At 40.5% G+C, this 12655-nt stretch overlaps 1 protein-coding gene across 1 annotated transcript in view; it reads left to right on the plus strand.

The window, feature by feature from the left end:
• The window catches only part of SLC35F1 (solute carrier family 35 member F1), a 263938-nt gene that overhangs the window by 209263 nt on the left and 42020 nt on the right, over positions 1 to 12655 (plus strand). Inside the window, exon 3 of the mRNA XM_036414764.2 lies at positions 8147 to 8274. Within this exon, the coding sequence (XP_036270657.1) occupies positions 8147 to 8274 (128 nt within the window). The remainder of the gene's footprint in view (positions 1 to 8146; positions 8275 to 12655) is intronic.

Genomic DNA, 12655 nt, shown 5'->3' on the forward strand with positions numbered 1-12655 from the left:
CGTAAACAAAAGGTCTCATCTTTCCAGTAGTGAATACTTTGCAATAAAAAGTCAGGATAACCCGGCCGTGGTGCCTCGGTGGTTGAGCGTTGACCTATGAACCAGGGGGGTCATGGTTTGATTCTCTGTCTGGGTTGCAGGATTCATCCCCAGTGTGGGGCATGCAGGAGGCAGCTGATCAATGATTCTCTCATCACTAAATGTTTCTGTCTCTCTTTCCCTCTCTGAAATCAATAAAAATATATTTAAAAAGAGAAGTCAGGACAGACCTCAGACAAATTACTTAACTTCCTCTAAGTCTAATTTTATGATCTAAAAAGATATTGTCCCCATAGGGCTTTTTAATAACAAAGCTTTCATTTACTAGAAGCCAGACACTTTACATACATCTTCTTGATTAATCGTGTAGAAATATTTTCAAGTAAGTCATGTTTACCCTGTTTTATAAATGAGTAAACTCTTCCAAGGTGACACAGCCAGTGAAGTGTCGGAGGCAGTGCTTTAACTGCCTCTATGCCTTTGACCTGGAGCGGAGGGTGGCAAGTAAATGAGAACATGAATCTATGGTGCCTCTGGCCCAGGGCTTGACAAATGGTTTCCAGTAAAATGAATTGCAGGTAACAGAAGTGGCCTTGGTAGTCTGTGCTTGGCATTTAGGAGGAGAGATGGGGCGAGGAGGCAGGCCAGCTTTCTGCTTGCTTCTGACCCACTGGCTCTCCTCTTGTTAATTTCGCACATTGGGTCTAACCTGTGTGTCCACATGACAGACGCTCTCCCGTCTGAGCTCAAGGTCAGCCCTCGAGGGTGCAGGCTGGCACCTTCTGTCCCGCTGTCCTTTGAATATGCTCAGCGAGTGGCAGGTGCCCGGAGGCGAGCCCGCTCTGGCTTCTCCCCCTGCCAGTGTGAGTCATTAGCTGCTACACAGCTCTTTGTTCAAAACAAAATTTACAAAACTGACAGATTCATCTGCTAATGTCAGGAGGCATCAGAGCCAATTAAAGGAAACCTCCAAAAGGCATGTAGGGTCACTTCTCACAAAATGGGATGGAGCAAGAGAAAATAGTCTTGTCATTAAAAAGGACAAATACATTTTCCTCTCAGCGGGCTCGCACCAGGATGATAGAGAGATTTCTATTAGTACGGAGTTTCATTATGATTGCTTTGAATAATTTCAAATCAAAGTACCCCCCACACACACACACACACACATACACAGCCACCCTATCATTAACCATTTGGAGTGAGTGAACAGTCTTTCCCATTGTAAGTGATACGTTTATAATGATAAAAATTTAGGTATAAAGCATGAAGTTTTTACACTCCCAGACCAGGTGGGAAGACCCAGCAGAAGATGATGGGGTCTGGACCAGGGGAGTGGCTTCAAGGAAGAGGCCTCAGCCTGCCTCTCATCTGGGCAAAGGTTGTATCTGGCCACAGTGTGATTCCGCATAACTCACCAGAGTAAGAGATGATACATGTGGCCGAAGTCCTAATAGGTAACTGAGAAAGTGCACTTTCCTGGGCTTCCTTAGGCAGCGTCTGCCACACATGGCATGCTAGTGTGTGCTGGTGGCTGTTTGGAGATGCCAGGATTCTGGGCCCTCGCCAGTTGCCAGCATGTCTGTGCATGTACCTTGCATTAGATATTAGCTGAAACACACCACTCATGCTACCTTGAATTTACCTATGAGAGCATAGTTATAGACCCCATTTTACAGTGGAAGGATTGAGATGCAGAGCAGAGGGCAGTCTGTGGTCGCACTCAGGTCAGTTTACTCTCCAACTGAAACATAAAGTGCTGCTGTATGCTCCTTCTAGTCTCACTGTCTGGCTCGGAATGAAAGAATACTATATGGAAGTTAACATTCATTCTTTATCTTTTTTCATATTTCATCCACACTCAAGATCACATCGTGAAGTGCAATTGGTGGCCATCCTTTTGGTGAACAGCTGACACTTTCATTTCCTTGTTAGTGCATTTATTTTGTTCACTTCTCTAGCTAAAGAGACTTGGTTGCATTCTACATTTAAGTTTCAGCTTTTAAAGGCAAGTAATTAAAACCTCCATCATGTCTTTTCTTCTCCTCCTCCTCCTCCTCCTCCTTCTCCTTTTCCCCTCCTCCTTTTCTTCCTCCTCCTCCTCCTTCTCCTCCTTCTTCTTCCCCACTGATGACTACTTAGACCCTTGCCTTTGGAGTCCTGGTAAAGAAAGATGGCATTATGGCTTCAAATTGTGAGCCAAGGAAGTGTCTCTTCAAGTGAGGGTCTCGCTCGCCCTCTGTGCAGGGGCCTCGCTCTTGCGGCAGACTCTCTGTGCAATGTGTGCCGGGCTCTGTTCTTGCATAAAAGCACCAGGAGGGGTCACACCACCCCGAAAGCCCTTCATGAAAATGTGGTCCCAAGAACAATGCAGCCTTTTGTTCCCTTAGCTGTATCCACCTCGGGTGCTGTCTGGCAGTATTTTCGTTCTCTGCTCACACCACCACGGGGGTGAAGGAGAATACTATGAAACAAGGCTCCTCTGTCTTCCAGTCACTGTTGCGAATGTGGGCCATGTTTCAGTCTTTGTACCTACATTTCCTCTTCCTTCATTCAACATTTATTAACCACCATTCTTGCCCCACCCAGCGTGTGACCATTGTTGTGATGCCCTGGGCTTCTGCAAGTAGCACAGCATATAGCAGTCATTCTTGTGATGAGACATCTTTAAGCAAACATGGCAAAAATGTTAACATTTATTAAATCAGATTGGAGGTTAGTTTATTACATTTATATTTTCATTTATATTTGCACATATTGATAATAATTAACAGAATTTATCTAAATGCCAAACTATAGTTCTAAAGTTTCTACCATGGGTTTTATTATTCATGCTAGTTCTTTTTAAAAGAATTTTTATAAAACATTAACATTCCACAAATTGTGCTGGTATTTCTTTCTTTTCTTTTATAAAAAATATATTTTTTATTGGTTTCAGAGAGGAAGGGAGAGGGAGAGAGATAGAAACATCGATGAGAGAGAATCATTGATTTGTGCTGGTGATTCTAATAGATGTCCCTTTTTCATGAGGTTTATGAAGCACTTTAGCACAAGGACTTTAAAGAATGCATTTTCATTATTTTAGAAAGAATTTTAATGGCCCATTGTACGCCAGTGTTAATAGAATCATTTAGATAAATCCCTAAGCAGTCCTTTTAGAGGCTGCATTTTTATTCAATCAAAAAAATAAAAAAAAAAGCTCTCTCACTATCCTGAATAAATCTGCTAATCAAGGGTGTTATATGTTTTTAGGTGCTTCAAATTAAATAATATGGAAACATTTATTTAGGGTGTTTTGCTTTGAAAACTTCTTCAGCAAAACAGCAAGGCAACTAATCATTCCTGTGAATCTGTATAATGAATTATGCTTTGAATATGTTATTGATTGGTGGAACAAACAGACCATGACCCAGATTTTCAGTGTAGTATATTGAGATGTGGCTGGTGTACTCCGAGTCTGACAATTCTCTATTGATTGTGTAAATTAACTGGGACAATGACCCATGACTGTAGCATTACAGCTTTGCGGTTAAATATGCCATCAACCTTTTTATGCCCTGTGTATAATGTGAAATGGTCACCAAATTAATTTTGTCAGATATTGTCTGCATTCTAACTAGAAAGCAATTTTCATTGTCTGTAACGTGAATCTTTATGGTAAATATAAATGCCTTGATTCCAATGCTATTTAGCATTGCTAAGATCATTAAACATGAAATTTATTTATATATTCTATATTATGTATTAGCTGCTCACTATATACTATAGGGTCCTAGAGATAAAATGATGATCAAGACAATGCAACTCTCTTTAAATTGTTAATAATCTAGTGAGTACTAGAGTCAAGAAAGCAGGTCATAATAACAGTGACATAAATACTGTTTGTGGGATTTGCAAAGGGTGCTACAGGAGCACATAATAGAGAAACCCACCTAGTCTAGGATGATCAAGGTGAGAAGTCGAGGAAGGCTTTGTGGTGGTTGATTCTTCATTTGGAGACTGGAGGAAGAATAGTATCAGCAGAGGAATTAGCACATGGAAAAGCCCAGAGAGAAGAGAAAGAAAGCATACTTTGGGTCAAATGTTTGGGCTCTTACTTTGGTATGAAAAGCCTTTACTCTGGGATTGTATTAACTGTGGAATTCCTAGCTCAAGTCATCCTGAGGATGGCCATGCAGTGTCAACCATCTGCACATCTTAGAGTTGATCATCAGCCCAAATCCCAGGCCCCCATCCAAAACCAAGTAAATCAGAATTTCCGGGAGCTGGTATTTGGATTTTTTTAAAAATCTCACAAGAAGATGTGAATATTCGGCCAGGTTGAAAAATCACTAATTTCCATTATAAATCCTGGGAAATGTGTTGATTTAGCAAATTCGTAGGCAAGTTGCAAAGGCAGAAATGCTGTGCAAGGACATTGCTGAAATGAGCTGGCTATAAAGAAATGACCTCGGGGATCATATCCCCCTTATGAATTTAAGTGCAAAACAGTAATAAATGTGACTCATATTCTAGAACTGGCTTTTGACTTATTCAGATAGGTAGTACTTCACATGTTTTTCAAGTCAATTATTCATTTATTCCAAACACTTAGCTAGATTAACTTAGCTAAATGTCATATCCTATATAATAAAATCCTAATATGCAAATCAACCGAATAGTGGAATGAGTGGTCGCTATGATGCACATTAACAACTAGGGGGCAGACACTCAAAGCCAGAGCTGCCCCATGATGGTCAGTGTGCTCTCACAGGGCTCACGACTGGTTAATGCAGCAGAGTTGGCAGGAGCCTCTCCTGCCTCCATGGCAGCACTAAGGATCCCTCAAGGGATGTCTGCCTGCTGGGGTAGGCCTGCTCCTCCCAGGGAGTGGGCCTAAGCCTGCAGTCAACATCCCCCAAGAGCTTCCAGACTGCTAGAGGGTGCAGGCCAGGCTGAAGGAACCCCCTAAGAGCATAAATTTCATGCACCGGACTTCTAGTATGTATATATGGCATTCAAAAACTCCTAGTTTAGTGAAGAGACAATTTCTAAATAGTCACAATCCTGAAAATCATGTGACAGAACTATACAAAGCTGGGTATAAGTTGCCTAGCTGAGGAATGGTATAAGGCAATATCAGAAAATAGCTAAAGTTTGAAGGATGAATAGGAGATAGCAATTCACTGAAACAGAAAGATCTTCAGTGTGCTTGGAGCAAAAAGATATGAGGTGTCACATCCAAAATGGGGCTAGAAAACTGGGTTAACTACTGAAGGTGAAGAGACCTCTTACTCATTGGTGCCAACTAGTCACAACTCCCTCTGACTTTTTCTATGTAGCTGGAATGCTTCTTTTTCAGCAGTCTCCTATGGTTGACCAGCTAAAACACAGCTATAGCACTGAAGGGGTATGGCACTAAAAAGCCATCCTGTAAGCTGGCCTCTAATGATCCCTGCCTCCTAGGAGTCACATCCTGATGACACTCTCTCCTTGGAGTGTGAGCTGGACCAATAGATTCTTCTAAAAAATAGAATACTGTAGTCTAGCTCATTTTGCTCGGTGGTTAGAGCATCAGCCCTCAGACTGAAGGCTCATGGGTTCAATTCAGGTCAAGGGCATATATGTACCTTGACTGTAGGATCAAACCCCAGTCCCGGCTGGGGTGCTTGTGGTAAGCAACCAATCAATGTATCTCTCTCATATGGATGTTTTTCTTTCTGTCTCACTCCCTCCCTCTCACTTTCTAAAAAAAAAAAAAAAAAAAATAGAATACTATAGAAGTGCCCAATAGACACATGCAAAGATATTCAACATCATTGATCATCAAAAAAATGCAAATCAAAACCACAATGAGATACCATCGCATACCTGCTAGAAAGGTTATCACCAATAAATCACCAAACAAGTGTTGGTGAGGATGTGGAGAAAAGGGAAACTTTGTGCACTATTGGTGGGAATGCAGATTGGGACAACCACTGTGGCAAATGGTGTGGAGTTTCCTCAAAAAGCAGACTTATGACCCAGCAATTCCACTTCTGGTTATATATCCAAAGAAACCCAAAAAACTAGTTTGAAGTATATATGCCTCCCATGTTCATTGTAGCATTACTTATTACAGCCAAGATATGGAAGCAACCCAAGTGCCTATCAATAGAGGAGTGGCTAAAAAAGTGATACATATACACAATGGAATATTACTCAGCTATAAAAAAAGAATTAAATCTTACCATTTGGGACAGCATGGATGGATCTAGAGGGTATTATGCTAAGTGATATAAGCCAGACATAGAAAAATAAGTAACATATGACATCACTTTTATGTGATAAATTGCAAAATAAATGAACAAAATAGAAATAGACTTATAGACACAGAGAACAGACTGATGGATTCCAGAAGGGAGGGGTATTGGGATAGGGTAAAAAGGTGAATGGATTAAGAAGTAGTAATTGGTAGTTACAAAATAGGCATGAGGATGTGAGTTAAAGTATAGGGAATATAGTCAACAGTCCTATCTAATAAAAGAGTAATATGCAAATTGACCATCACTCCAACACACAAGATGGCCACCCTCATGTGGTTAAAGATGGCCACCCCTATGTGGACACAAGATGGCTGCCACAAGATGGCTGGCAGGGAAGGGCAGTTGTGGGAGATCAGGCCAGCAGAGGAGGGAAGTTGGGAGGTACCAGGTCTGCAAGGGAGGGCAGTTGTGGATGATCAGGCCTGCAGGGGAGAGCAGTTAGGGCTGACCAGGCCAGCAGGGGAAGGCAGTTGGGGGTGACCAGGCTGGCAGGGGAGTGGTTAGGGGATGATCAGGCTGGCAGGCAGAAGCAATTAGGGGCAATCAGGCAGGCAGGCAGGTGAGCGGTTGGGAGCCAGCAGTCCTGGATTGTGAGAGGGGTCCCATATTGGAAAGGGTGCAGGCTGGGCTGAGGGAAAAACCCCTCCCCTAGTGCATGAATTTCATGCACAGGCCTCTAGTATTATAATAACTAGCTATGGTGTCACGTGGGCACTTGAGTTATCTGAGTGAACACTTTATAACCTATATGAACATCTGTCCACTATGCTGCACACCTGAAACTAATACAAAAATAATGTTGAAAGCAAACTGTAATTGAAAAATAAAATAATAAAACAAAGAAAAAAAAGAAAAGTAAATAAAAAAGAAAATACAGAAGTGTCATTTCTAATATTGCGTTATAAGAGAGACATGGTTTCATTCTTAAGTTCGTTCTCTCTCTCACTCTCTCTCTCACTCTCTCTCTCTCTCTCTTCTGCCTGCCTCCCTCTCCAACTCCTTAATCAATCCTTCACATGAGACTGCATTCATCAGAGGCACTTAATCACCATTCACTTAGTGTTCCTGCAAATTCCACATCCTCTATGAAGACCTCACAGGTTAGCCCCAGAGAGCTATTGACTGCCCCTTGGGAAATAAGGTTTATTTCATGCCTGAAACCTGTAAAAATAAGGATGAAGAACTAAGGGATTTAAAATCTGTTCTGATGCTACCACTTTTAGAGGCAAGGTGATGAACATTACAGTTGCTGACAGTATTAAGACCATGGTCTTATGGTACTCGTCCATCTGAGCTCCATCTTCCTGTCTCTTCCCATCACACACACCACCAGAGTGTAATTTCAAAGTATGTCATGTTCAGAGCTGAACCAGTACTCAGGATGGCAACTCGGAGCCCATCTACAGCCAACCTTTTGTCCATTGGGCTACCCTCTTTTCATTTCTATTTTACCACAGTCCTGAAGTTTCGGATGATTTGGACTTTGTATGGGTATGCAGCCTTTCTAGCCCACCTTTTATTTTATTTTAATATGATGTAATTTTTTTCTCCAAATGTCCCCGAAAAAATGGTTTGCATGGTGAATTATAAACTTGCCCAGTCTTATTCTGGCATAGAAACCAATTTGAAGAACTGACTCTACAGTAAAGACTATTAGCTAAGTAAAAGCATGTCAGCCTTTGACATGTTGATTTATTTGTGTAATTAAATATTTGAGAAGGCATGGTTAAACTATAATACTACAATATTTTAGAATCCTTCTAAGTAGACAGTTTATTATGTGTTTAGAACCTAACCCATTTCTTCTCCACTTTGTAACACAGGAGAAGAAAACCTCCTGGCAATTTTACGACGAAGATGGTGGAAGTATATGATGCTGGGACTCATAGACCTCGAGGCAAATTACCTGGTGGTCAAGGCCTACCAGTACACGACTCTGACCAGTATCCAGGTATGATGGCTCTTCTTCCCTTTGCAGCCTCCTCAATTTCCAGATGTCGTTTGTTTTCATTTCAGTCATTTAGGAATCTGAATATTACTCTACAAGTTTAGCAATAGGAGGGAAATTGGTTGTATGAAAGTTAACTTAAACTTTATTTCTGTCTTATTAATTTTTTTAATTCAAGTGTAATTGAACATCTTTTTTCTCTTCATTCTTAATACACTATGATAATCATTGACAATGTAGGAAAATAATTTGTAGCTATGAATACTGTCAACTAATTTTATGTCAGGAGGAAAAGTATTATTCATAAGCATAAAATTAATCTGTTTCAATCACAACTCACAACATTATAGAATATGTCCATGAACTCTTATTAAATAATCAAAATGCTTAGTAATTTTTTTTTTAACTTTCTTTGATGTGAAGATTTTGCAACCTAAAAGGACAGAATTTTTCCTAAAGGGACAAGATTTAAATTCTTAAAATGTATTATCCATGAAGATAGGCACTGTATCTTTTCTTCCTCTCTCTGTTTTTCTTTTATGCATGTATGTACACAGACACACATGCATATACACAATTGCAAGATTAACTTAGGCTCTCACAAAACATCACCAATATTCCTTATTATATTATAAATAATAAGATTAACTATTTTTGTTTCACCTTCATTTTTCTTTTAATGGCAATATTTTGAATTTGTACACATTCCAAAGTTCCAGGATGAAACAAAACATTGTTAACCTATTAGATATTACTTAGATTTGATACCTCAACAGTAGTTCTGCCGTCCTAATATTAATAATTTGCTTAGAAACAATAACCAAAATGGAGAAACAAACCAGCAAACAAACAACCTGAATGAATTTAAATTATATAGATCGAATAGGAAGCTATCTAAACACAAGTTGGATGGGGCCATACGTGCTTCCTGCATGCCCAATGAGAGACAGGAAGAATGCTTACCTACAACCATGGAAGAAAAGCCCGGAGCTCTATTGGGATTGGACCACAATGATGACAGGGGATTCTACTGTAAGCTAATTGGTATAAATCTGAACTAAAAAAGAATGAGGTTTCTCAGATTGGTTTAGACAAATACTTCTCAATGAGAGTACTGCTGACATTCTGGATAGGATAATTTTTTATGATGTGGGTCCCTCTTCTATTTTATTGACCATTTGACATTCCTAGCCCCTGGCCACTACATGCCAGTAGCATCTTTTTTAGACTTTGTACCAACCAGAAGTGTGCCCATGATTCCCAAATAGCAGAGACATGCCATCTCTGATTGGGCATCACCGACTCAACAATCAGCATTCACTCCTGAGTCAGGGTTGGATCAGCCTCACCCAGCCCTGTCCCATCACCACAAAGGAACTCCCTATGGTATCCTATGAAACCACACCAGATTCACCACTCTCATCCCTCTCACCTGCTCAAATACTGATCTATTCTCCGTCTACATGATTTTGTCAACTGGGGAATAATATGTAAATTAGAATCATACAGTATTTAACCTTTGGAGATTAGCTTTTTCACCAAGCATAATGTCCTCACATCCATCCAAATAGTGGCAAATATCAACAGTTTGTTCCTCTTGATGACTGAGTAGTATTCCTCCATGGTATCAATATACCAAGTTTGTTGAACCATCATCCGTTTAAACATCTGGGTTGTTTCCAGCTTTGGGCTTTTACAAATAAAGCTGCTATGAACATTTATGTGCAGGTTTCTGTGTTAGCATAAGATTTCATTTCTCTGGGATAAATGTTCAAAATTGCAACTTCCAGATTATATAGAAAGCTGCTATTTGGTTTTAGAAACTGTCAAACAACTTTCTAGAGTTGCTATACCACTTTACATTCTCACCAGCAATGTATGAGAGATCTTCATCCTCGCCAGCATTTGGTGGTGTTTTTATTTTAGCCATCCTAAGAGGTGTGTAATGATATTTCATTGTGTTTTTAAATATATATATATATTATTGATTTCAGAAAGGAAGGGAGAGATGGAGAGAGAGAAAACAAAAAACATCAATGATGAGAGAGAATCATTGATTGGCTGCCTCCTGTGTGCCCCACAGTGGGATCGAGCCCACAACCTGGGCTTGTGCCATGACAGGGAATTGAACCAAAGAGCCACCCCAGCCAGGCTCATTGTGGCTTTAATTTCCATTCCCCTAATAGCTAATAATGTTCAACATCATTTGGAAAAAAAGATACATTATAACTTTGCCATTTCAAAAGCTAAAGTTAACAATGGCAAAAGAGGTAACATTTATTCAGGGAAATATAATAGAGACATTGAAGTGGAGAAACCCAGCTGTTTTCTTTATTAGAAAGTAAAAAGAGAGGTGGTAACACCATGATGTTGAATTTATAAGGATTTTATTTTAAAGACACATTTGTGGGTTTATATCTCAACTTGTACAGAATAAATAGATTGTGCCTATAATTTTGTGACAGATTAGCAATGACATTTGGTTAAATTTTAAAAGCTATACTATTTTTATAACTGTGCTATAGAAACCATTTCAGTAGAAATATCAGCTTTATAACTTCTTGCAACCAGACAAGCTGTCGCATGCGTATGGTGTATGTGAATGTTATCACGTGCTTTGCACTTGTGTGTCACGTAGAATTAGTCTCAGGGTTGGATATCTCACTGCAGTTGGGGAGGCTGGCTTTCATCTGGCTAAGATGCCGAGGTCAGAGCAGTGTGGCCAAAGGAAAACAATTAGGGTTAGAGGGATTTCTTTCTTCTCCTTTGTCCCTGCTGGAAACTGCCTGAAGGATGGGAAGACTCTGAAATGCCCATGTGAGAAGAAGAAGTGTTAGCAGTATAGACCCCTCTGTATGGTTTTCAGCAAGAGTCCTGGAAATTGTTCCCAATGTGAGCTCCTTTTAATGACCAAACTATCATGTTTGAAGAGACCTGGTTTCTTCTTACTTCACTAGTCATAACAGTAGCAAAATTACAGTTATGAAGCAGCAACAAAAATAATTTTATGGTTGGAGGTCACCACAACATGAGGAACTGTGTTAAAGGGTCGTGGCATTAGTAAGGTTGAGAACTACTGCTCTAGACCCTTTCTTGGGAAAGAAGTCAGGAAAGTCAGCTTTCTGTTTGAAAGCTGATCAGTGACCTCTCCTTTTTTAAGGGATCTTCTCTCTTTTTTTTCTCAAGGCTCCGATTTACAGGTTGAAGGCTGGACGAGGCATAATTTAAAGGGGACAGCCGAAACCGGTTTGGCTCAGTGAATAGAGCATCGGCTTGGGGACTGAAAGGTCCCGGGTTCGATTCCGGTCAAGGGCATGTGCCTTGGTTGCGGGCATATCCCCAGTAGGGGGTGTGCAAGAGGCAGCTATTCGATGACTCTCTCTCATCGAGGTTTCTAATTCTCTATCTCTCTCCCTTCCTCTCTGTACAAAATCAATAAAATATATTTTAAAATAATAATAATAATTTAAAGGGGACAATTAAATTTTCAAAAAGTTTTATCATTCTGTTTTGCTGGAAGAGGGTTCTGTAAACAAATTATAATATAGTGGGAAAGGTGGTGAAATGGAGCCATACACAAGTGTCATGAATTACAGAGGAGGAGTGACTGGCTCCAGCCACAGGGAGGACTCTCAGGAGCTTTCAGTGGGGTGGATAAGCCCAGGTTTTACTGACAACATGAATTGCCAGTAAAGCAGAGCCACTGGGTTCCCTGCCGATTATTAGCTCCAATGGCATTGTAGACAGATTATAAACAAGATGCCCTTAAATGTCTGCTTCTTTCTCCTGTTCTCTCTCTCTCTCTCTCTCTCTCTCTCTCTCTCTCTCTCTCTCTCTCTCTCTCTTCCTCCCTCCCTCCTTCCCTCTCTCCCTCTCTCCCTCCCTCCCTTCCTTCCCCCCTCCCTCCTTCCCTCCCTCCCAGTTTTCCCACTATCAGTACAAATTTAAAAACCTGCCTCCCCATGTGGTTACAAGTAGGCAAACAACATTGCATACAGTGGCCATGTTTTTGCGCCAGCTTTCAATGCTGGGCAAGTCCTTAGGGAAGGAAACTAGCTGTGAAGTGCAGGGAAGAAACACGCGTGTGTTGAACACTGTCCACTTGCACCTAGATGCAAAGAGATTACTTCATTCTAGCATCTCTTGCGCCTGAAGCAGTGCTGAGCATGCAGTAGGCACTTAATAAATAACTGCTGACTGAATAAATAAATGACAAGTACAAGGTGCTGAACATTTGGTTTTGCTCTTTTTCAGTTGAGTTAGACTTAGAAACAGACCCCCAGAAGCACAAGATGTTTTCCTTCAGCTTTTGAAATTGTTTCTCCCCGCTGTTTTAATGCTGGGAGGAATCAAAACAATGCAAAATTGATGTCGAATTAATATT

Source organism: Pipistrellus kuhlii, unplaced genomic scaffold (assembly GCF_014108245.1).
Source record: "Pipistrellus kuhlii isolate mPipKuh1 unplaced genomic scaffold, mPipKuh1.p scaffold_m20_p_5, whole genome shotgun sequence".
Classification (NCBI taxonomy): Eukaryota; Metazoa; Chordata; class Mammalia; order Chiroptera; family Vespertilionidae; genus Pipistrellus; species Pipistrellus kuhlii.